We start from the raw sequence: 25,297 nt of genomic DNA on the forward strand, positions 1-25,297 counted from the left end.
ATTTGCTGTCCCTGCTGACTGAGGGCGATGTCCTCGTCGTCGACCGCGGATTCCGAGATGCTGTCAAGAATATGGAGGAAATGGGTTTCCGAGTGGTTATGCCGGCAATGAAGGGTAAGAGGAAGCAACTACCCTGCGACGAAGCCAACAAATCCCGTCTGGTTACGAAGGTGCGGTGGATCGTCGAGGCAGTCCATGGACGGGTCGCGCAGAGGTACAAGCTCCTGCACCATAGCCTTGATAACAAGCTCCTAACCAAGGTTAAATCTCTGTGCGGAATCATCGGATATCTGGAGAATGCTTACGGACCCCGATCGTGAGGAGAGGGCGAACTGAGCGAGGTCGTCATTGACCACATGGAACATCGTATGAACCTGCCGAACACTCTCGGGTCGCTGGTTGAGAACGAAGGATGGAATCGACGTCAGACCCTCCTCAGAGGATTTCCGCCCAGGACCTAAGCGATTTTCCGAAGTTGACCGAAGCTCAGCTGCTCCTGTTCGTTTCTGGACCATACCAAATCAACCTCGCGCGGTCCTACCTGGCGGAAATGATGGACAGCAACGGTAACATCGAGATGAAATTCGTCAGAGACGCGCCGAACGTCGTTCAGCTCCAAGTAAGGTCCCCATGTGAATCGACAAAACCTACAGGATTTACATCCTTTACCATCCAAGCGAGAACAGTATCGACGGAATCGCGGAGTATTGGTGCGAATGTCCAAATGGCAACAGGACGGTGGGCTGTTGTTCGCACGTTGCTGCTGCGGTTTTCTACCTCTCGTATGCGAGATATCTCGACACCATTTCTCGTCCGGCAGCGAACCTGGAAAATCTATTTTTGCCGTCTGGAGGCGAAACGGAGTCAGAGGCGGATGGAGCTAATGACTGAATAAAGTCGTAATCTTCATGAAGGACTATAGTTCGTATTTATCTCCCCATACCCGATGAGCCCTAATGAGTGTCACCCTGAATCGCAATATCCATGTGCTTCCTCAATGGGATTGGATGAAAACTCTGAGGATGGACGTTTTCTCCTGTCCCTGAGGCCGAATCGGGTGACCAGGGGGTGCAATCGAAAGCTCTCGGCTTCAGCTTTCAGATTCCGGGCTCAAAAACGGGCTCCTGGCGCTAGTTTAGGAGTAATCGGGCGAAAAAGGGGCGAACCGGGAAAATTCCGGAAAAAACGGATTTTGACCGGGGAAAATAAGGATTTTTTTCAACAAAAAGTGACGCTTCGATTTTCCTGATATGATTTCTAATGGATGGGGGACACTTGGGACTTTTATCTGACAAAGTATCAAAGTGGCGTCTCGTGTGGAAGTATGAAAGCGAAGCTTCCGAAAACTAGTTTTCTCTTTTTTGAAGCCTTAGAAACGGCCAAATAGGTCGATATTGGTATCAAATGAAAGCTCTCGACGAGAGCTTTCGATCGCGCTATCGCACGACTCTGTAGCTATAGCCGTTCTCGAGATAGAAGGGGTTGAAGAAAAAACTTCTCCGGGCATTTATTCCGTCCAGGAGTACTAATCAGATCCGGGACCATGCGGAAAATATTCCTCTCGAAATTACCTTTCGATTGAGACCCCACTCGATAAGATCGGTTTCCTAAGTCTGAATTTGCCCAGACCCTTTACGGGTTATCGCTTAGTGAAGCCTAGCAAGGTAGAATCGTTACGGTGGGTCAATTATTCGTATTCATATATAATACTCCAATCTCGCTCACGCGTTGCTTCCGGAAGGCTTGGAATAACCAAAATCACGCAGCATCGAAGCGCAGCGCTCCGCCTCGCGAGGTCAGACGCCCGTGGTTGCAGCAGCTGAATCCCTACCTTTCGTATAGCTTATGGACGATATCAATCATTGGGGTAGAATGTCGCTTATGTCACTGCCATTCCGGCACGCGGCCCCGGAGGACGGGGCCTAGTGGGAGAGCATGGTCATGATCGACACCGACAGCTTTCGCACGAAAAACACGTCCTCATGAGCTCATCGAAGAACGCGCGCTGTAAAATTGTCAGCGCCGGCTCTTGCGACGGCGGTTGCCAGTCCGTCCGCCCCGTCTTCTGGTACTAACAGTTACGCGCGCCGACCAAATCTGCTCGCTGCTTCTGTTGGATCTCCTCCGATGGCCTTCTGGCGTGTTCTTTCACTACTTTCTGCCTGTCGCCGCTGCTGCTGCCTGCTCGACGGTTGGTCGCTCGGTCGGTATGTCCTTCCGCGTAAGAGCGTGTGTCTGTCTATGGGCGAACGAATGCTCGCTCGTTTGCTTGTCAGCCGTTCCTCTCTCTTTACGTACCGGCTGCCGTGCTGGAGGGCTCATATAAACCGCCGAGCCATAGGCCAGTTAAACGGGCAGGAGGCCGGCGCGCACACAAGCGGACGGTTGTCACGCGCCCTCCCGGTCTGCAGCTATGGAAACCGTCAGCCAATTGAACCACGGGGATAAGTTGAGAGCAGTACACATACGCTTCGGCCGGGGGTACAGCACCCTTCGCCAACACACATTGTGATAACTTCTCGCGATCCCTCCCGGAAACAAGACCGGCTTCGTTTCGCTTGTACTCCGCGCACTCCTCGGGAAAAGAGCATCGGCAGCATGGCAACTCTCGCTCCGCGCTGTCGTACATTTGTTGTATCCGAATCTCGTTTCCTTGTTTGGTAGGCTGCAACTCCGAGAGCTCCGATCTAAAGAATCCAATATTTCGTCCCTTATGATCTCGGATCCATTCCGAGGATTTTTTATGACCGATCGTAAATCTGCATTCGATGCATGGATGGATGATTATAATCCACGGGGGACAAATGGATGGGCGATACACAGGGCTGCACCCCCCCATGATACCCTTACTGCTAGCAGACATTCGCCAGACTGAAACCCCTGACAAATCACTGGACTTACGGAACACGACGACATGAGGACTAGGCGAAATCTAGCCAAATCTTGTGGCTGAGGCTGGGAATCATTCACGGCAATTTCCTCGAGAATTCACGGCAATTTTCACCCCCTATTGACTTCCTATGGAGGATCGCCTGAAAATGCCGTGAAAATTCACGGCTTCCGGCGCGACCGCGCCAACTTCCCAGCCCTACTTATGGCTGAGAGAAACTCCTGCATGGGGTCCTCAATAATCACCAGCGGAAGTTCCGAAGCTCTCTGAGGAGTCTTGAGGGTCTTAGCAACTCACCAAACTTTGCGCCAGTTTTCCGTTTGACGCGAAGACATATCGTTCTCGAGCGTATGCATTGGTGTATGTGCGAGATAACTTCCTTGTGACTTAAATTCTCGAGGCTTTTCCCATTCACTTCGAGGATCTCATCCCCGACTTCGAGGTCGGCCCTGTCCGCCGGCGATCCTGCAACGAAAGCGATAATTGAAGCAATACGTGTCAGCCAGAGACAGAGAACGTTGCCTAGGAGTATTCTGATGCTCAACGCGCACAGCGCATCTAAAGAAACGTCGAGAGTTCAATCGAGAGTCATGAGATCCTCTAGACTGCGTCGAAGGGAAGACTGAAGAGAACAAGTCGAGCTGCAATCGCAAGAAGCCGGTCGAGGAGAGAGTTCACATGCAATCCTAGATTTATGTACTGAGGGCACGAATGCTACTTTGGCGGAGTCTGCGAGAAGACGTTTCAAAGCGAAGAGGATAATCCCCAAAAGCAGGCTCTGAATCCTGGTTTTTATTCATTCCACGTCGCCGACTTCGCCCTTGACCGCGGTCGTCCCCGATGTTCCCTTCTCGCATTTACACGTCACCCGATTTTTTTCCTCCTCCGTTCCCTTAGCGTCGTGGTGATTCCATGGAATGGAATTTCCTATGCAGGCTCCATTTCGGCCTGCATGGGAACATCGTTCGAGATGAGAGAGCGTGCAGTATAAATACTCTCGGTGTCACCATCAGACACAGCACCACTGTTCTGCTCTAAATCGGGGGTTGGCTTCGGTCGTAGCGGAGGAACGACCCATGCGGCAAGTCTCGAGCTATTCCGGGCAGGGCATGTAATCGCCACCTCATAATCGACATCCGAATCTCAATGCGGGAGCTCGAGCTCATTCCGCAGCGACAACTCTCTTCCTGAATCGGACAGAATGGACCAAGCGCGAGCTCCATGGAAAGAGAACTTTTCTTTCACTCAGACGGACAGCGACAAACCCGTGAAATCGCCCGCTCGCTAGTATGCAAGAAAAGCCATGCTGATCACCGCTTCCCGCTCTCCGGATCCTCTGCTCAGGATTCTCGAGCTCGCTCTCCTCAAACGAGGACAAAACGAGCGCTCGCGGGTGTCTGGCTTTAGGACGAGGAACGAAACCCCCCTCACGAGGCAAACCTGTTGATGGGTCGTCGTCGTCGGTGGCGACGACGACGACAACATTTCATGGCGCGGCTAGAGACGGAGGAAGAAAAAGTGCAAGAACTTGATCCCTAGCTAAAGGCTCCGAGGAAAGAGTTATAAACGACAGCCGTAATCCTTGCTCGCCCATCGTCATTCGCGGGACAGCCAGCTCGCCTCTGCGTTCGCTGGCTCGCCCGCCTCCGGACACCGGAGCGTCCGATATTCATAGCAATTCTCCGAATCAATAGCTCGGGGAAACAAGTGCCGCCATGAATCTCATTCTCCGCTCCTTATCAAAGTTCTCAATGTAGAAGAATGTGCAAGCGAGGCCTCGGGAAAGTTTCAAGAGCGCGGGATATCGCCCGTGGCGGGAGACGACGAAAAAGAAGGAGCGGAACCGTGACTTACCGAAGAGCCTGATCTTATGGTCTTTGGTTTCGACTAGGATAATCACGTAGCCTCCAAGATCCACCATTTTCACGGACGGCAGGCCGGCTCAGAGCGAGGGCTGCCTACTCTACGCCAACGGCCATGAACACCCTGAACGTAGGACTCACGACCGATTAGGACGTCGCCTTCGCTCTTCACTCGGTCGTTTCTCGCACAGGCCAGTTAACAGGTCGCGGCCATCTTGGTCGGTCGGTCAGGAGGAGCGACAGGAGTGCATCGCCCCGTACACCCGCGAGATGGCGCGCCAACCTCCCGGAAAGGGAAGGGAACGGGCCTTCAAGCCAGGGAAAAGCAAGCGACAAGTGTGCCTGAGTGTGCCTGTCCGTGCGTGCCTGCGTGCGTCCGCCGCCCGCCGTCGGTCCGTAAGCGCGGCTGTCGGCCCTCCGCTCGGTCGGGTGCTCGGCCCCTAGAGCCCGCTACCCCCGTTCATCCGCCCACCGCCCCCTGCCCCCCGGACCGGCGCTGCTTGACCGGCTATTTGTGTGTGTGTTTAAGGATTTGAAGTCAGTACGTGACGATCGGGCCGAAAGAGAGATTTGTGGAGACGCCTTTTTCTGCGACTTGTAGTCAATCACTTGAGGCGCTTCCGAGGCTTGGCGAATGACTGAGCCACTTTTTCCTTCCCTCCTTTAGATGGATGTCCGTCAGAGAAGTAGTCCTTCGCGTTTGCGAGTCTGAGTAGATAAGGGATTTCGGAAACTTTTCATTTTAGGGATTTGGCGAAAGTGACCCCCCTCGGGTTGCTCTTCTCCACCCCGCAGTGATATGCCGGAACTCCGAAATCCCGCGTATAAGGAATCTTTGGCTCCTCAAAAACTCCATGTAGAAACGAAAGTTCTTCGACATGAACCTCGATGGAAAGGCTTGCTCATCTGATATGTCTCTGATGGGCGGGACTTCCTGCATCTCGTAGGTGTACATAAACTAAGAAGTGTCTTTCAGCCAACCGCGCACCCGATTGGAGCAGCTGGGGATAAGGTTGGAAGAAAAGAGGAGCGGGAAGATATCACCGTTACGGCGTTCGGATCGTTGCAGTCACTGATTTCTGAGAGGAGGTATTTGCGATTCGGGATACGCTCCTCTCGAATCATCATGCTGGCAATCCAAATGATGCTCCCAGCGTTCCGTCGAGGCGGAAGTTTGCTGACGATAGCAGATACCTGGGTCATCCAGCGCGTACCCGATGTCCGAGGCGAAAAGGCTCAAAGTGAAACGTTTCCAAGAGTCCCGAGCAGAAGAGAGCCGGACCTCGTCGCAGCAGAAGATTTTCGCTCGAGAAATGGCGACTCAGCACAATGGCGAGTTTCGTCGAGGGGGCGAACCTTTCACGTCTCGCTGGTGCGCTCGATTCGATTTTCATCCTGGTTTCAGGAAAGACTGACGACTCTGAAGATTCAGCGTCCACTCGGTACGTTAGTCTCCTCGCGAGCGAAATGCTCGTCTTCTTCGCACGGCTCCGTATGAGCCTGACGATGCCGAAAGAGATAGCCCGTCGCAAACAGTGGCTTCCGCTTCCCCTGGCTCCCTTCACTGTCTTCAGATAGAGGAAATTATGCGGAAGGAGTCTTGCTTCATGATTAATTTCGGAATAGAGTCTCTAACCCGATCCTTCTATTTGAAAATTAGCGCCAAAGGCGCCCCTCTCCAGTCCTCCTCTCAAGACGGACCGTGCCGTCGTCGATCAGCTGTTGGAATCCCAGGAATTCGAGACCGCTGGAGAGATATCGTTTGCGGGACAGAAGTTCTTCGCACATGACAGACAATCGCGCCCGGTGAAGTGAAGTGTCTCGGTCAGCGGGTTCGGGGACTCCTCCCCCCCTCCCTTAAGCGAGGTATGTATGGCTGTCGGTCCTCATTACTCATATCGGACGCCGCGCATCCGCGCGAAGGAAAACCCTCGGAATGCGGAGATAAGCTGTCGGAAAAGTTCCCCATGGGTCTAAATAAATCCCGCCTAAACTGGGCTCTTCGTCGAGATCCGGACCTCCGTGGAGAATCACCAGAGTTCCTCTGTGACGTTCCCGAATCCATTGACCGTGGAAGCGGCCTATGTTTCTGGCAATCTCCGATGTATTTCTATGTAGACCGAGGGGCGTTTGGTCTGCCAATGCTCGGAGGCGATGATGGTCTGGCTGACAGGAGGTGAATGGTCCGCCCTTAATCTTCTGAGTAGATGGCCTAAATTAAAATTAAGACATGGATTATTTCAACGTATGCCGGTAGCTCTTGGACACTACCGGTGTCACGATCTCCTAATTGCGAGCTTGTATCACGATGTTCGTCGATATCATTCCGACTCGAATGTCACGCTGGCTCCCGACAGCCAGAGTCCCCGCGGGACCATCAGAAACAGGAACTTCTCTCAGCGCCCTATGACGTAAGCTTTTCTATGTCTGGCTGGTCTGACGGAGAGAAGGGAAAATCTCCGGGAGATCAGACCCGGATATCTCTCCCTCTGCAAGTTTCGCCAGAGAATTCCTTCCCGTTATTTGTGAGCTGTCCGTCAGTCCTAAGCACGAACAAATGAGTCCGCGACGGTTACCTCAAATGACTCAAAGCCGCCTTGCCCGATGTGGAGCAACGTGAAAATCGAGAAAAGGAGAGAGTTTGTAAATTGATGCGGAACTCGTGACCGGCTCTGTTCGTCATATTGACCTTTCCCCATAGGGATCCTCTGTAATCCTCTGTGTCGATTGGCTATCGATTGTGATAAGAAAATGATTTCGGAAGAAGTGTCCGTGCGCTACCACAGTGATCATGAATTAGGTCCAGATGCTCTAGGAGGAGAATTTCTTAAAAATTCCTCGACCGAAATTCGGCTTCCAGATGTGCCAAAGCAAGAAAGTCACCAAAAACACCCTCCAGCTGGGGGGGCTCACATGCGAAGCATGTGTTCGTGTCATACACGACCGTCTGCTCGATTTGCCGGGCGTCAAAAGTGTACAGGTCAGTACTGTCTGACGGCGGGATTCATCAAATAAATGGCGTATATCACGGAATCGCTCGATCCCTGACATATCTTTTAAGTCAGACAATTTTCTCGTCTGTGTGAATTGAAGGTTTCTCTGGAATCTCAACTTGCCGAGTTAGAATACAATTACTGCGAAATCTCGATGTCGGAAATCGTGCGGACCGTGTGCAACATGGGCTTCAGTGCGAAACTCAACAGCGATGTTCCTAGCTTCAAAATCGTAGACAGTACTCTGCTTATCGGTGGCATGATGTGCAAAGAATGTGTTTCGAAGGTTAAAAAGAAGCTTTCGAACATAAATGGAGTCCACAAGTGAGTTCGACATGGAGGTCTCCGATGATTATTATTGTTCCTTGCCTATGAGAACCATGAAGCTTTCCCGTTCGTAAAGTCTTCTTCAACATCAGGGTCGAAGTTTCTCTGGAAGACAATCGCGCTCTCGTGTCTTACGAGGCAACTCTGACGTCGACAGACCACTTGCTGGCCGCGGTCACCGAGCTCGGTTTCGTTGTGAGTCTCCCAGATAATGTTCCCCCATCCAAAGCCACCTTGAGGATACCGGGTCTCTCTTGCGAACTCTGTGCCATCTGCATAGAGAGAGTTCTCGTCGACAAACCAGGTAAGGAGCCGCCTCGGTGTGCATGTCATGATTTTTGAATACCTGATATCATGAATATTTTTGTGGTCATTATTCTTTCCAATGTTTCCAACGCTTCTGGAGCATATTGAACCGATTTGCTTGCAGGTGTCAACCACGTCGAAGTATCACTGGCGAATCAAAAATGCACGGTATCGTTTTTCGGCTACCAGTTAGAGCTGTCAAGCATTCAATCCTACATCGAGGCAACAGGATACGACTGCGAACTCGAAGAAATAGAGAAACCACCCGCGCTAGGATCTGCATTGTACCGGTGAGCGAATTCCCAGCGACGTTTTCCGTTATTCCGGCCTATTCCCTATTTATTTGGGACCACATCTGTCTCATGGCACCAGGAAATCTTAATGAACGAATTTTCCAGCATCCAGGGGATGACGTGCCAGTCGTGCGTTCGTAGCATTGAGGAGAAAATGTCACGAGCAAAAGGAGTCATGGGCATCAACGTCTCTTTGCAACAGAGCACCGCCGCCGTAGTATTCCTCTCGGAGGAGACAAACGCCGCAGAAGTCAATGAGGCCATCTGCGATATGGGCTTCGACGCCTGTGTACTTGAGGGTCCCTCGAAGGAGGCCGAAATCGGGGACACAGTCGCGTCGGAGAAGTCGCCTCTCCTGAGCCCGAGGGTAGTTATGAGGGTTTCTCTCTGCGAGCGCGCCGTATACGGGAAATCCTGGTGATTTTACATGAGGAATGTTTTGCCGCCAGTATTGGCCATCACACATAAACGTATCTATCCTTTGTTCCGCTTGCAGACTGATTTCGACGTTCACGCTAGTCAGCACAGCCTCCAGGTTGCGTTCCAGAAGTCAATCGGTACGTACGAGGGAACGTTGCGGCGGTCCGGACAGATGAATAGCTCGAAACACGACCTCATCCAATCATTAGGGAAAAATAACGCAGTACGCCAACCGAAGCCATGAGGCTCCGGCTTAGGAATCACGGAATCCTTCGAATTTCGCAGCCATGGCTCGAAATTACTAATGCTCGCCTCCTTATCCTTAGAGCGTCTGAGTAACTTGAGCCTCGCGGCATCGCGAAACACGATTGTGAACATGGATGCGGCATCCTTGCAGAAGTGTTTCTTGACCATCAAAGGGATGACTTGTTCGTCCTGCGTTTCAACATTGGAAAACAACTTGAAGAAGGCAAGCGACAATGACGCTCGATTTCTTGTGCTGCTTCTTGTCTGAGTTCCGCAACGCCAGACGAGAAGGATCACTCTTCGCTGAACCCCCGTGTGCGCCCCGTTCCAGGTTCCCGGTATTCACTACGTTCTCGTTGCACTCCTGGCGGAGAAAGCGGAGATCCGTTTCAACCCAGAGCAGATTTCTGTTCAGAAGATCGTCGAAGCTGTCGAGTCCATGGGTTTCGAAGCCGAAGCCATGGCGGACGCCCAATGTCCGCGTGGAGAATGCGTCTTAGTGGTTAGTCTCGGGAAGTCCTCACGTCTAGAGTGTTCCCGCATGCGAAGCTAGAGAACAGACGAATCGGTCGGCAGGCCAGAGGTTCACTGCGAATACTCTTCCAGATTTCCGGTATGACATGCGCATCGTGTGTAAATAGCATAGAAACGGCGGTCAATAGGATTCCAGGAATTATCACGGCGAGTGTCTCCCTCTCGACGCAGAAGGGCATCTTTACATTCGACCCGGAAGTCGTCGGTCCCCGTGTCATACTGAATGCAATAGAGGTAATTATGGTGACCGAAGAGGGCGACCGCTTTCTGGGGCTTTCTCATACGCGGCTTTCCCTGTGTGTTATCGATGCTGACAGGCAATATTTCGGATCAGAGGCTCGATCGTGTTTTTGGACACTTCAGGATTGCGGCTTCGAGGCCAAGCTTCCATCAAGCTCCGACACGGGACACGCCGATCGGCTGAGTCATCGGAAAGAAACGCTGAAATGGAAGAACGCTTTTTTCGCTCACTTCTATTTGGCGCTCCAACAATGGCTATCATGCTCTACTACATGCTCCAGAGCGACCACACTCAGCAAGAACTCGTGCTTCCGGGTCTCTCCGTAGAAATTTGCTCCTCTTCGTCTTAGCGACCCCGGTCCAGGTGAGATGGATCCCTGGATCGAATCTCTCCTCATATAGAGAATTCGAAATATCTCCTCCAAACATCTCAAGTCACCGAGCAGAGACCCTAGGGGTTCCACTTGCCCTGGGAAGAACAACACTAGAAATAGTACTCATCCTTAGCCGCTGGTTTATTTCAGTTTATCGGAGGACGGCACTTCTACAAGCCGGCCCTGAAAGCTCTCCGTCACGGCTCGGCCAACATGGACGTACTCATCATGCTCGCGACGAACATATCGTATTTCTATTCAATCACAGTTCTCACAGTAGCAATGGTACTGCAGCAAAAAATGAGCCCAATGACGTTTTTCGACACTGTCCCAATGCTGGTGGTGTTCCTGTGTCTGGGCCGGTAAGCGATCCCTGTTCTCTCTGAGCTTCTAGTAAGATCCCCGCTCAAACCTCTCCCCGATACCTCGGTGATATTCATCTTGTCTCCTGAATCTCCCCAGGTGGCTAGAAAACATCGCGAAAGGCAAAACGACAGAAGCCCTGACGAAGCTGATAGAGCTCCAAGCGAACACGGCTATGCTCGTCGATCCAAAAAGCGGTACCCACCAGGAGATCGACGTAGCGCTCGTCCAGCGGGGGGATTTGATAAAAGTTCTGCCAGGGAGCAAAATTCCCGTCGACGGCCGTGTCGCGGAGGGGTCTGGTCAGGTGGACGAATCTCATATAACAGGGGAGTCCCTTCCGGTGGACAAGAACGCAAACTCTCAAGTGTTTTCCGGAAGTTTGAATCTGGACGGTTTACTCATAATCAGAGCGACGCACGTCGGACAAGAGACCACCCTGGCTCAGATAGTTCGCCTGGTCAGTATCTAAGGATCCACGAGGAATAGTTCCAAGGGATATCGTTAGGAATTAGTCAAATCCATGTCTCGGGCGCCCTAATTGATTCCGGGGTCCTAAATTCCGCCGTTGCCCCGCTTCCAGGTGGAGCAAGCTCAAACATCAAAAGCTCCCATACAACAACTGGCCGATAAGGTCGCGGGCTTTTTCGTACCGGCTGTATTCTCTCTGAGCTTAGTAACTCTGGTCTTGTGGATCATAATCGGATACTACCGAATTGATCTGATTCGTTCATACGTCACGGAGAGTGCTGGGCGGTCTGACATAGAAGTCTCCCTCCAATTCGCATTCCGATGCGCCCTCACCGTTCTCAGCATCGCTTGTCCGTGCGCTCTGGGCTTGGCGACCCCAACCGCTGTCATGGTCGGTACGGGTGTCGGGGCCAGAAATGGGATTCTGATCAAGGGAGCAGAACCGCTGGAACAATTATCGAAGGTGGGAACGAATTTCGTGGACGGCGACATCGAGCTGAGGATCGCTTGATCATTCATTGATTTTGTGAATATTCGCTCGTTCAAGGTGAACGCGGTTGCTTTCGACAAGACCGGCACTATCACGCAAGGGAAGCCTTCGGTCACCACGATTATCTGCTTCTCATCCGCAGTGCCAACAGCGCCTCTTTTAGCGATAATCGGGGCGGCGGAGTCGGGCTCCGAGCATCCGATTGGGAAAGCGATCGCAGAATTCGCTTCCAAGTCGTTGAACCTCCTCCAGCTTCCCAAGTACAGAGGCTTCCAGGCTCGGCCCGGGTACGGACTCCAATGCGAGGTCGTCCTGGAGGCCGATTTCAAAATCGACGAGAGAGAGCTAAAACGTGAGTTCACCCGCCGCCCGCCAGCGCCCAGATTCTGCCTTTTCCCGGAGCGATATCTCTCAGGAGCAGTAGAGAGATTATTCGGGATCAATAATTCCAGATTTCGATCGCAGGTGTCCATGTGGAAGATGACGGCAGCGTGAAAGAGAATCCAATCAAGCAGAAAAACGTCGTTCTCATCGGGAACAGACAGTGGATGGCTCAAAACGCGGTGAAAGTGCCAAAAGATCAAGACAGCGCTCTTGAATTCCGTGAGCTCTCAGGAGAGACTGCTGTGATTTGCGCCATCAATGGTATGGCGGTAGCGATAGTTTCCGTCTGCGATCAAATTAGGCCGGAATCCCGGGCGGTTGTGGAATATTTGAAGAACCGAAGCATTAGGGTGTTACTCTTGACGGGCGACAACGAGAGAACGGCCGCTTCGATCGCGAGGAAAGCCGGCATCACCGAAGTCATCTCCCAAGTGCTCCCGACGCACAAGTCTGAAAAGGTGATTTTTGGTCGAGACGCGTAGCTATTCAATTTCCGGTCCATCGACCGATCATTATCATCGATGGAGGGGGACAGGGATCTCAGTGATCGTTCCCGCTACAGATCGAGGAATTGAAGAGAAGCGGGTTCAGAGTGGCGATGGTGGGCGACGGCATAAACGACAGCCCTGCCCTAGTGTCGGCCAACGTGGGAATCGCTTTGAGCAATGGAACTGAAGTGGCAGTCGAAGCAGCTCAAGTTGTACTAATTAGGGTGAGCACACCTTCCGAACACTCCAAAGACAAATGATTTCTTCGGGAGCTCGACCCGCTGACGGTACCTGCATTCCCAGAATGATCTCCGTGATGTCGTGGGAGCGATATCTCTGTCTCGATTGACAGTTCAGAGGATTCGTCTGAACTTCCTGTTGGCGTCCGTGTACAACATCTTGGGAATACCGTTGGCTGCCGGTCTGGGCTTGCCGTTCGGCTTCGTACTTCTACCGTGGATGGGTGCAGCAGCGATGGCTGCGTCCTCGTTGAGTGTTCTCTTCTGTTCGCTCCTTCTGAAAACGTGAGCTACCCATTGAATTTCCAAGCAGATTTCCAACGTATCTGACGGCTCCTCGAGATTCACGCATTAATGCCGAAAGCGAGCGTGCATTGGCCAGCCTTGCGCGATTTCATTCAAATGAATTCCATTCTAATCCGCAGCGTTACGTTGGAAAGACCGGAAGTGAAATTGGATCCAAAGGAGCCGGTCGTCTTGGTATAGAGACACGCCCGGGACAGGCACGGAGAGCACGTCTTTCCGTGGCCATGCCGTCAAGATATATGAAATAATTATACTGTATATACGATATATTCAAGGGAAGAATGATGAAATTGAGAGGGGAGTATTCCTTCCGACTGCGTTCTTATAACTGAAAGTTTTATTCTTGCACCTGGAATAAAAATCGAGCCCTGCTATAACTCTTCGCTCATATCATCGTCACTCTCGATGATTGCCCGTCTTTTCGCCTTTTGGGTGTTCGCGGGCGTTATTTCGTTCTGAGCTTCCACATTCGGCGTATCCGTTTCAGCAATATCTCCCCCATCTTCACTTTCATCGCTTTCAATGGCGACTTTCCGCTTCTTGTTGGTTTTGTGCTCCGGACTTGGAGTGTGACCACGTTTCGTCGCGCCTTTCGACGAGCCGCCTTGCTCATCGTTCTCGTCGTTTGGGGTCTCCGCATCTGACCCTTGTTCAGCTTCCGACTCCTCTTCAGAAACCGGAGAATCTCTCCTTGGGGGGCTTTCCCCATTTTCGTCCGAATCCCGTCTCTGACTCTCCTCGTCATCCGGGGCCGAGCTCTCTCGAGATGGCTCGGGAGACGACTCTCGAGAAGCGTCTGAGACCGCGTCACGATCTTGCTCGTCATTGCCAACATCTGCTCCGTCATTCTCTTCCCGCGTCCCGGATGCTTTGTTTGCTGTTCCGTCATCGGAAGAACTTGAAGCACAGCCCTCGTCCGATTGACGCTGAGCCTCATTGTCTTCGGTTCCGACAACGATTCCCTGATCGAATGTCCCTTCGATCGCTTTCTGCAGGACTTCGAGCCTTGACTTCAGCATCGACGGAGTGAGGTCGCCCGCTATTCTCCAATACTGTTCAATCCCCTCTTGAGGCGGAACGAAACCGAAAGTCGACAACAATCTACAAAAGTCTTCGTTCTCGAGACTTTCGTGTTCATCAGACGCCAACGGGACCAGGGGCACGGGCTCATTGCCTTGGTCTTTCCAATCCTCAATAGCGTCTTGCATGGACTCTATAATCCAATCGATCGCAGGTTTCCTCGTCTGGGCTGCCGTTTTGAGAAGGCATTGAAGCTCCTCCGAGTTGTTGATTTTCTCCACAACTCTCCGCCTCGGTTTCGAGCGCCGATTCTTCTTCTTTCTACGATCCCGACCCCTCGGGGGAGCCGACGAGCCCTCAGGACGCTCTCGCTCTCCTTCGAAAGTTTCTCCTTCCTCGACATGACGACCGCGATCCTCATCGGAACTGGAATCATCCGTCGTGGATAGAAACTCCTTACTGATACAGCTCGGATCGTTCTCTCTCTTCCTCGAAGGTTTCCGCGGTAGAGAGATTTCTCCGTTTTTACGCGCGCGTCGTTTCCGAACCTCCGAACGATCGTGAATGCAGCCGAGCTCCAAGAGCTTCTCAATCACCCGGAATTTCGGTCTCTTGACAGACTGCTCCAACATGATTTGCGTGAGAGGATCTATGGATGTGGCGAACTTCTGATAGAGCTCCTGCAGCTCCTGTTCCTCTTCAATGGACCACGGTTGGTTCGATGAAGTGCTCGCGGACGTCGGTTTGAAGCGTGCGCCTTTCTCGACCAATCCCATGTTGCGTAATTGATTTATGATCTGTCTCCTCGTCCGGGTCTCGTTGGAGAAGTCTTTCTGTACGGACTCGATCACGTCCTGCCCGGGCTCCATCGAATCTTTGTGTTGAGCATACAGATTTCGTAATTCCTCCTCTTCCTCCTCGGTCCACGGCTTCGCCTTGTTGGTGCTGTTCGGATTGGATTCGTTGTAACCATATTGGATCTGGTAGGCTTCATTCGACGTTTTCCAGAACAACAACTCAACGAGAGCCAGATCGTTGATTTTCATCACGGCAGCGAACTGAGAGATGATAAACTTCGCGAAACGAGCGAGTTCCTTCAAATCGGATCTCTCGGGCATGATGGCGTAGTCCTCGAAAATCTTATCGAACGTCACGAATATTTCTGCCTGGAACAGCATGGCGGACATTTTCATCTCGAAGGCGATACGATGCAGCATCTTGAGACAAACTTTGTTGACCTCTTGCGAGTTCTCTCGGAAGTGGGAGAGGAGCAGCGAATAGGCCTTCACGACCTTGGGGTTGACGAAGCGTTTGAGGAAATCGTCGACATTGAAGTCTGCCATCCTGGAATCATCGTCGTCCAAGTCCGGCATGTCATCCATTCTGCTGATATTCTCAGCGAAGAAAAACTTCCTGAGGAGCATGAATTTATCCTCGAGCGTCATCGTGATATCTCCGAAGCATTCTTCCTCGGGGAAGTGTCGTTGACACGCTTCGAGTAGACCGATCGCGGACTTCGAATCACCGACTCTCAGAAGCTCCGCGATCTTGTGTTTGCAGATCTGAACGTGGAAGCCCTCCTCGTACTGATGAAACCCTTCGAGGACCTCATTTATGTCACAGTTTATCTGTGATTCCTGATCGTCGAGGTACGTCGTGAGATCTTTCGAAACGTCGAGCCACTTCTCATTGAGTTCTTCCTCTGGCATATCCGCGAGCTCTGGGGGTTTCGGCTTCGCGACCTTCTTCTTGACGGCTCTGGCCTGGCCGCGGCTCGAACAACGTTCCATCATGCGTAGGTAAATGTGTATCGTGCAGGCCAAGTCCCGTGGGAATTCTACGGGAGCGACGTTTTCGTTGAAGTTGAGCAACAAATGCAGAGCCACATCGCGGTATTCCGGGAGGTTGAAGAGATGTTTCTGGAGAATTTTCGATGCTTCGCAGACTTGGGGATCCTTGTGCTGGCCCATGGCTGACACCGTCATGAGGAGCTGTTTGAATGTTTTGAGATGTAGGTGCAATCGTTTCACCCACAGATGGACATTACGCTTGTCGGTCATCATCATTTCGTGACATTTTTCCACCTGTGTCTGAACGTAATGGAAGGTCTCCCGGGATATCGCTTCAGACACAAGCGAGATGTCGAATCCCGTCATTCGATTGAACGCTAAGAAGAAATCCAGCAACCAGAAGTAGTGTCCTTCGTCCCCAGCATCTCCAGATCGGGTGAGGGCCCGACGAGCCTGGGGCAGAAGTGAGTTGAATGCGGAGTTCAGAAACTCGCAGCAGAATTCCTTCAAGAAGAGCCGAATGTTCAGAGTTGTGCGGCGCTTGATCGAGGTGCACGTTTCCGGTCGACGGTTTTTGGCTCTGGCACGGAACTTTTTCTTCTTATCCAGGTCGACGTTGCTCAACGATTGCAAAACCTTCGCTTGGTCACCAACAATCACCAGATCTCGAGAATCGTTGAGAGATTTCAAGTTCTTCACCTGGAATGAGATTTGAGATTTTTCATTCGCGAGATAGCCCCTGATGATTCGAGACTACCAGAGGATCGGGTGAGTTGCCCGGTGGATTCGACTACATCCACACAGAGCTCCGCTCTTCCTCTCAAGGATTGATTCACCTAATTATGTAGATTCTCGGGCTTGTTGACATCGATGCCATCGATCAGGAGAGTTCCCGTAGCTACTCTTTCGCCGAGTTTTCGGAGAATCGAATGGTCAATGAAGGTTCATTTACCTGATACGCGGAGCTGAATCTCGCGAATCGGTTCTGCAGGGCTGCTTTCATCTCGAGTTTCTTGCGTCGTAGCTCGATGTCCCGTTCTTTGATCAGTTCATCGACTTCTTTCTGGACCTCGTCTTTCGAGCGCTGTTCTCCGGTTGACGCAAGAAATTCGGGCTCCTGCTCTCGTAGCATCAGACGGAGGATCTCCAATACGTGGAGAGTGTAACTCTGCTCCATGCGCGCGGCACACAAGTATATGATGAGGTCATCGATCTGTGGAAATTACAGAGCGTCAGCGAATCCTCAATTGACTTCCTTTGGACATCGGGTCGGATGAGCATCTCGTTCTTGTGCCCGGAACGAGTCGCCGGGATTCGGGCTCCCGGGAAAACTGTAATCGTGCGCTTACACCAGCGAGATGGAGAGCCCAGAGGAGTCTGTCGTGACTCGATACATCGCCATCGGTTTTCAGCGTGAGTTCTTCTTTGTGGATCGGATGCAACACATTCCTCATCAGGATCAAAATCCTTTCCATGATCTCCTTGTCTTCATCACTCCTTTCGCTGTAGTTCAAGTTCATAAGTTTTTCGAGTCGCTCGCCGAGCACCGTCCAAATCTCTTTCTCCAAGAACGCATCTTTGTATGTGCAGTTCATAGATTCCAGTGTCATGTAAATGTGCCTGGAACGGGAGAGACGTTGGAGAACGGAATCCATGTGAGAGTATGGAAGTGATATGAGGGAATGGGAGTGACTAGGACTTGGGAAATTCCAGGACGAAGTGATCACGAGATCTGACAAACCTCGCGTTCTTCTCGATCGGCAGCTCCTCCTTGTAGAGGAGTATGACTGGTGTGGTGAGATTGACAAGAAGCTTCGTAGCGATGTCGAATATTTCTTCATCCTCGTGATAGAATCGAACCAGAGGTATGAGATCAGTGCGTATGACGTTGATTTGTCCGAGCGCCCGGCGCACCGCGAATGATTCGTCATCCCGCCGAATGGCTCGGAAGAGATCCTGAAATCATCGCAGTTCTGGAATCGCCACAGTTTCAAGATGTAGGTATGGGCAACTGAGGGTTCCACCGGAGCACCTGACCTGACCTTCAAACTTTCGACGCAGTCAGCTTCTTTCACGTATGCGGCGTCTTCCCAACCTCCGAGGGCGTTACAGGCCGCTTGGAGGTCAGATAATATCAATGAAGATTTCCAATCATCCATCCTGTGCGCTCAGAAAGTCGTGAGTCCTTCGCTTAGACAACCTGGAACTCACTGACACGTCCGGAAACTCGATGAATTTCAAACACGTTGGGAAAGTCCCTCCTCACAACTGATAGAGATTGAGCACATCTCCGAATTCATAATCCGAGCCTACTGGAAAACCTTCTTCGGAACTCTTCTATTCGGTTCCTTCTGAAAAGTTCTCGGTCCACGGAGTGTATCATCTGTTCACTCGGGCGAAAAGCTGATCCTAAGTCAAGATCGATCGCGCGCGCGCCATCCAACACAGGCACACAGATAGACTTGTGTCGGGTTTCGGGACAGAGGGTAGAGAAGAGAGACCCAAGCGCTCTGCCACTGAACAGACCACATGGATTGGGGGTTCATGGTACGCGCTCGGAGAGGGAGGGGAAGTGGGGCTCTACTCCTCCGATCGGAGAGGGTGAGAGTTGTCAGGAGAACAGAGGTAAACAGAAACTCAAGCATGGGACTGAGGCATCTGCGCATGAATGACAAGTGCAGTGCGAGTGTCACTGACGAAACCAAGTAGTTCAGGATAAGCTCTAGCTCTCATCCGGTGAGAATTGTCCTGGCTCTACACCAGAATAACGGATGAAGGTGAGAAATCTGCTCGGGAGAGCTAGCCAGTGACGGAACACTTTTTCGCTTTCACGATGGAAAGTCCCTGAATTTGGATGTCCGTCCTTCTGGGGAGATTCAGCTTCGCGCGGCATCGCCCAAGCGCTGACCATGTTAACGACCACGAACCTCGCGTACAAGGCATTGGAGAAAGAACCTGGAGAGGTTTCTTAGGGCTCCTCCGTCCTGACACGTCAAACGACGCGTCGATCTCTGATTCGAGGTCCCGATCGGGATTCTCTGCCTCGTGCTCAGCTTCCTCGCACATCAGCGACTCTTTTCTGGACGGCTCGCGTTCGGCGTTTCGCGCATAATAATCGATCGATGAGATGACGGAAGCTCTCTTTTCCCCTATGTCGGAGGCGAAGAGCATAACCGCCTTGTAGAGAATTCATATCGGATATCTGCTCATCAATCCAGGCCTGAAACATTACAAGTTCCGTTCGCGGACGCTCAGTCTCGAAAGGAGTTTCCTCGGAGAGCGCGAACTCCACCCTGCTTTTGTGGCTCCTCGTGAATCATCCGTAATTCGGAACCAGATCAGTGGTCACGACCCGGACATCGCATGCTATCCCGCGCGCCTGTCTTGTCCTTCTTGGCGATGAGTTGAGTGGCGGCGTCCCAACGCATCGTAAAAACCGGTGGAGACCTTTTCGCGAGGGTCAGGCACGTTGAGGGGCCCTTCTAATGGTCGACATTTCTGTCAACCATGACGCAGTGCAGAAATTTCCCGCTGGATCCATCTCGTAGATACCCTCCGAGCGATGAACGGGAGGCGTCAGCACTTCAATCTCGCCCAAGACCGACCGCTATAATTCCAGAATCTCGTGCCTATCATTTTCGGAAGTTTTTCCGTCTCGACCGCATTTGCCATAATAGATTGAACTTCGGCTTGATCTTGTCACCGCCATCTGCTGCTCGGCTTCTCTCGTGAGGCACCTCGCAGGAAGCATCTTCGTCTACGAGACACGCAGCTGTTCCATGAGTAGCCGACCATTCAGACCCTCGCCCGATTCAGAAACCCCCGACGAACCCCAAACAGGTGTTTCGGCGGCTCTCGGCTCACTGACTCAAAAAGCTCGCGGTGGGCAATACTTCTGTGCGGAAGGAGCCTCGTAGTCCATTTCGCCTGCGCCATAGCATACGATTCCTTCCTCGTGATTGTTCTGTGATGTCTCTGGAGTCCAATTCTGGTTCGTGAATCTCGAGTATCTGAATCTGTTTGTCAAACTCTACAACCAATCGTAGAAAGACTCGAGGAGTGCCGGGTTCCGTCGGTTCTCTGTTGATCAGGATCTTCTGAGTCGAATACAGTTTTTCCAATAATTTTCCTCCTCCAGATGCGGGCGAGAGTCATGAAACTCTATGATGCCTTCCCCACGTGACGCAATGGCTTCGGGAGGCGAAAATGATGTAAGATCTTAGAATAGCTGTCGACTGGAGATTTTTTGTCATCAGTACCATCTTTTCACGCTTTACCAAATACTTGACCGGCGTAATATTCCAGCTTATCCCGTACGCAAGCTTGACTGAGGGCGAACTACAACTATACTCTCTCCACGAAAGCTACCGGGATTTGAGTCTCAAGCACGCTCGTGCCCTGAATTTGATTGACGAGCTCCGTGGCTATCACATCTATGGTGAAAATATTCCTCAGAGTCTACAAGAGAAGATCGACCGGCAAGATCTATGGCCCAAAGCTCGGCCGGTCGAATTGAACGGGGCTCTCAGAGCTCTCGTCGATGCAGAAACATCGAAGCTCAGCATCCATTCTCTCAGCGGCAGCCTGGAAGAGATCCGTAAGTTCTAGGATGTAATTTCGCAATGGACCTTGATGTATCGCGTCACCGGTGTCAATCTACCCCCCGAAGAGCCTCATAGAGAAAATTTCTGCTTCCAGATTTCACAAGTACAAGCAAAGAGCCGAGTCCAACGATAGCCTTTCCCGATACGCCAGTGAGAAAGCTGAGTGCGGCAAGAGAACATCTCGACAAGACTCGCGATGCTCTACATCTGGACGAGGAATTGGACAGCGGTATATTCAGCAAAAAATCGTCGTCACCAAAGTCCTCGTCAACCCCGAAGTCTTCATGCTCACCTCCGGGTCTCATAGACGTCGTGAAATTCCCTGAAAGTGTGCTCATTGTAAAACCCATCCAAAGAGTCGAAGCGCTCACAGTAAACTTCGGTGCAACCGGGGTCGGACCTTCCACCTCGGAAGGAAATCAACCGTCCAAGATACCACGAATGCGCAATGTGAGTGTTCTCGAGACCTCGGTTGCCAAGTTCGAAGAATTGAATATACGCTAAGCTCGAGTTTGTGCCCGACCTGAATGAGATGAGAATTCAACCCGATTACAGAGCTCAAAACGACAGACGACACGGAATGTACGAGAGAAAGCTGAGTATGACGAAGATAGGCCATCAAGGCTGGTCGAGATCCTGCCTGATGATGATTTTCCGACGTCCAGCAGCACTGTGATAAGAATCCCTGAGCAACTTGGCGGCAGAGCAGGTGATCATCCTTATTGGTGCCTCGATTCCGGTCGCATGTTTGGGGCTCGACTTCCGGAGAGAAGCTGTTGTTCTAGCGATCGACGGAGCTCGAATTATTAATCTCACCCGTTCTGTGAATCTTTTTCCAGAGGCAATCTGGGCTGATGAAATGAGAATCGACAACGGAAATGTCGCTGCTGATCGCAATTTACGACGAGCGACCTCGACTCCCGTCCTCACAAAACGCGAAAGTCGACGCAAAGATCTCAAATCTGAGAAGAGAGGACTGAAGCAAGCTCTCAACACTGCTTTAAGGATAGCTTCAACTCTTGAGAGGAACACGAAAGATCTTCTAGATAAGGTTGAACAATACCGAGAAGAAAGTCTCTTCGCGCAGAGCCACAGGTCTCAACGAAATTCATTGGCCAATTCCAGCGTGGACTCGGAGTACTGAGAGCGATTGTCCGAAACTTAGGCATACAGATACGACGCCCGCCGTCGGAGCTTTGGAACAAATTTCTGTAATTCTTAAAAGGTGACCCGCCGAGGGACCAGGATGTAGAACTTCGAGAATAAATTCCTGCGAAGTCTTGTGAATCGAGGGACACTGAAGATCGCTCGCATAGTATATCGTAGAAACACGAAGTCCTCCGTGACACTTGAATGCTGATTCCTGTCAATATCGGGTTCAGCACGTCTCTCGCTGACTTTCGGATATCGCTCCGCCCATATCAACAGTCCAGGAGAGGTACCACGTACCACTTGATCAGAGTCCTGAGATCTCGGGGCGTTTTTCGTCCTTGACTTCCTCTATGCATGCTCAGCCCTACTCCTTTGACGGGAACCAACGAGAGGTTCTCCCCGACGGACGATCGGTCCCTTCCGCTTCCGCACTGTTTCCATGGATAGCGACTCTCAAACTCCGGCTTGGGTCACGGTGAGGAGCGAACTTTATTCGGGAGCTCCACAACTGTGTCATACTTCTCGTCGAGAGGTATCTTCGGCTCTATCCCCATTCATACGGATAAACTATTGTTTCACGCAAGCCGGTCTTTTGCATGGCGTAGTGGCTCCCTCTGTGGTCGCCGCAGACAACATCGGATGTTGTTGTTGTGATTGAGGCGCTTCTGAGCCTCTGTGTGTCTGTTTGTTCTCACTTCTTGAACTACCACGACAGCTTCGACCAGCTCCAGCCAACGCAGAGAGCTCGACCGGACATTTGGAGGGCTAGAATACAGAAGCCCCAGCGTGTATGACAAGACTCATCGAGTGTCTGTGAGTGTTCTTATGGGTGTACCACTTGCTTTCTGAACTCCCATGCTGTGGCACCTCATGTGCTAACAAGTGACGGTTCACCGATCCGTGGTAGAATGATGAATCCCCCGGCCAGGATGTTCGAATTGAAGGAGCATGAACTTTATTGGAATGAGTCCCGTCTCGAACTCTTATGCGCAGTTTCCGCGTAACAAACGAACCGCTCTCCGTCACCCTCTGCTTCACAGGTTGTTCCATCATTTGAGAAATCGGTCTCATGGTCGGAGGGCAAGACCCTCCCACTTTCTGAGGGGACCGTTCCTATCGAAGATCGGAGGATTATCCGCCTGAAGAAACCGAAAACTGAAGGTCCTATATTCTTTAGATCGATGAACCTCCGTGTTTTTCTGGCTTCTCTTTCTGTTTCTAGTCTCTGGTAGGAGCTTTGTCCATTTTCTTCTGTGCCTATGGTCAGAATCGCAGCTATGGCGGATTAATTCAGGGCCACGAGTTTTGTCGTTCCGACCGGCCACCGACGTCAAGGATACGGTGGTGGACTGGGTTTCTGCTGCTCGTCGATTTGCTCATTCCACACGAAGTTCCTCACAATACGTCCACAAGCATGGATGACAACACGTTTCCGCTTATCAGTGAGGTTCGGCGCGTTTGAATCGGAGATTTTCCGTCGGTTGTGACGTTCCCATTTCTCCATCGCATGTGTTTCCATCGTGGTGTCGCGCAACCATGCAGGATCGCGGAGAGAGAGTAATGATGCCCTGTCCTGTCGCTGAGGGGTTGGAGAGACGCCGGCAGCCGTTTAGTTTCCGCCGGTATTGTTTACCGGCTCTTCATGCGTCGCGTTTGAGCTCGGCAACTGGAGTTTTTCTGAAGCAGGAAACTTTCTTTTCAGCGAGCCATGTCCCGCGTGTACGTCGCAGACGATAAGAAAGGTGTCACGGAGAAGGTTATGTCGTTGTTTGAGGAAGCTCTGACGAAACCGCGAACTACGGCAGAGGGCTTCTTCACGGTTGGACTTTCCGGAGGCAGCGCCGTCGGCATCACCATCCAAGTACTCAAAGAATTGGGGATCGATGGTAAGGACAGATTCGAGGCCGACTTATTCGGGGACAGCTGCATCCATGTTCAAAGTTTTTAGAATTGAGAAAAAATCATTTAGAGGCGGGGAGCGACTTTTTGTGATTCGAAATATTTCCTCTCTCAGATTTCCAGAAATGGCGGTTCTTCTTCTGCGATGAACGGGTGGTCCCATTCGACCATCCGGAGTCAACGTTTGGTGCTTTCCGAGCTTTAATCCCGTCTGTTCCCGGTCTGAATGAAGCATTCTTCGTGACCATCAACCCGCAGCTGCCATTGGAAGAATGTGAACGAGATTACGCGCTCAAAATGAAGCAATTCTTCATGACCCGCAAAGTACCTGATCTAGACGTTTGTGTTCTGGGGATGGGCCCAGACGGTCATACTTGTTCACTTTTCCCCAATCACGAACTCCTCCTAGAAACGAAAAAATGGGTCGCGTCGATAGCAGATTCCCCCAAGCCTCCGCCGCAGAGAGTGACTTTTACCCTCCCGGTGTTGAACGCTGCGAAAAACGTAAGTGCAGACCCCTCGATATTCATCCCTACCTCAGCTCCAGAATGAGTCCTTTTCCAGAATCACTTGAGGCTTAAGTACATCGACCTGAAGCTCGGATCTTCTACTTTCCAGGTGATTTTCATCGTAACTGGGGAATCGAAAGCCTCACCGCTCCGAAATATTCTGGCAGGGCTTCCAGATAACCCGTCATTGCCCGCTTCATTAGTTCATCCGAGTCCTGGAATTCTGCACTGGGTTTGCGATAAACCAGCGGCAGCACTCTACATGAAAGAGCTTCAATGAGAGCCGAATGTCGCTGAAGACTTTGTTGGGCTTCTTAAGAGCTAGTGCGGAACCAGAGCTCCAATGGAGGTGTTCTATTCTTTGCATGGCCCATGGTGACCGACGAGAGTGAAGCTTAGATGGAATTGAGGTGTCTGGGTGTTGAAGCAAATGACGATCAAGTACGTTCATGGCAAACATATCCCCACACCTAGTGAAAACGAGATCGAAGTAATTCCGACGACGGTTGTTCAGATCAATACATACAATATCACAAAGCGAATGTTTTCTCGAATTCGGTGGACACTCGGAAAATACCGCAGACACCGCACGAAGCGGAAGAAGTCAGAGGAAAGAGCTGCCGACAACAAAGAGAACACTTCCACTCCGGCTACGGCGGACTGGAGGTAGTGGGCCTATACATATATGATTCGTGGTGATGCCATTGATGGGAATCGCCTGCGACAATTTGTGATAAAATAAAATATATAAAAAAGTTATGCTTCCGATTTGGGAATGGAAGTTTCTTCATTTAACCAGCAATACCTGATTGGTCCGAAGCCGACCCGCCCGCCCTTGCTTTCGGGGGCAGGGACGCTGCCGGAGGCCCCCTCGAGACGGCGAATATAAGCGCATGATCACTTTGCGGGTAGCCGAGCCTATCTATTTATTCGCGAAGACCTGCTGCGATCATGTGCTCCGAGGTTCAGCTTGGCTTGCGGATGGTACTCTTGAGCGTCTTCCCGATCTTCCCTCCGGACTCGCCCCTTCAGTAGGCAGCAAAACATCACCAGTCTCCAAACCTTCCTCCGTAGACGATCGTCTTCCGGAAAGCATG

The 25,297-nt window shown here is 51.5% G+C and overlaps 3 protein-coding genes and 1 pseudogene across 4 annotated transcripts in view; 2 read left to right on the plus strand and 2 right to left on the minus strand.

Moving 5' to 3' along the window:
* The window catches only part of LOC100901382 (MAGUK p55 subfamily member 5), an 11,865-nt gene extending 6,924 nt beyond the window's left edge, over nt 1–4,941 (minus strand). The window contains 2 exon segments of the mRNA XM_029113214.1: nt 3,188–3,355; nt 4,745–4,941. Of these exon segments, the coding sequence (XP_028969047.1) occupies nt 3,188–3,355; nt 4,745–4,811 (235 nt within the window). The 5' untranslated portion in view covers nt 4,812–4,941.
* Nucleotides 4,942–6,486: 1,545 nt separating this feature from the next.
* Nucleotides 6,487–13,439, plus strand: LOC100901525 (copper-transporting ATPase 1-like; annotated as a pseudogene).
* Nucleotides 13,440–13,597: 158 nt separating this feature from the next.
* Nucleotides 13,598–18,195, minus strand: timeout (circadian regulator timeout). The gene is made up of 5 exons (XM_003739150.1): nt 18,079–18,195; nt 17,778–17,992; nt 17,386–17,656; nt 16,989–17,249; nt 13,598–16,735 (listed from the first exon to the last, which is right to left on the minus strand). The coding sequence occupies exons 1-5, from the start codon at nt 18,193–18,195 to the stop codon at nt 13,598–13,600; spliced, it is 4,002 nt and encodes a 1,333-aa protein (XP_003739198.1).
* A 4,272-nt stretch (nt 18,196–22,467) lies between these two features.
* On the plus strand, nt 22,468–24,981 carry Pgls (6-phosphogluconolactonase). Of its 2 annotated transcripts, XM_029113222.1 has the most exons (4): nt 22,468–22,605; nt 23,495–23,678; nt 23,807–24,195; nt 24,310–24,981. In XM_029113222.1, the coding sequence occupies exons 2-4, from the start codon at nt 23,501–23,503 to the stop codon at nt 24,478–24,480; spliced, it is 738 nt and encodes a 245-aa protein (XP_028969055.1). In that variant the 5' UTR covers nt 22,468–22,605; nt 23,495–23,500; the 3' UTR covers nt 24,481–24,981. The 2 variants fall into 2 exon arrangements, with proteins under 2 accessions (XP_028969055.1, XP_018497495.1); XM_018641979.1 differs by lacking the exon at nt 22,468–22,605 and having other exon boundaries at nt 23,408–23,678.
* The last annotated feature ends 316 nt before the right edge of the window (nt 24,982–25,297 follow it).

Source organism: Galendromus occidentalis, unplaced genomic scaffold (assembly GCF_000255335.2).
Source record: "Galendromus occidentalis unplaced genomic scaffold, Mocc_1.1 scf7180000076421, whole genome shotgun sequence".
NCBI lineage: Eukaryota > Metazoa > Arthropoda > Arachnida > Mesostigmata > Phytoseiidae > Galendromus > Galendromus occidentalis.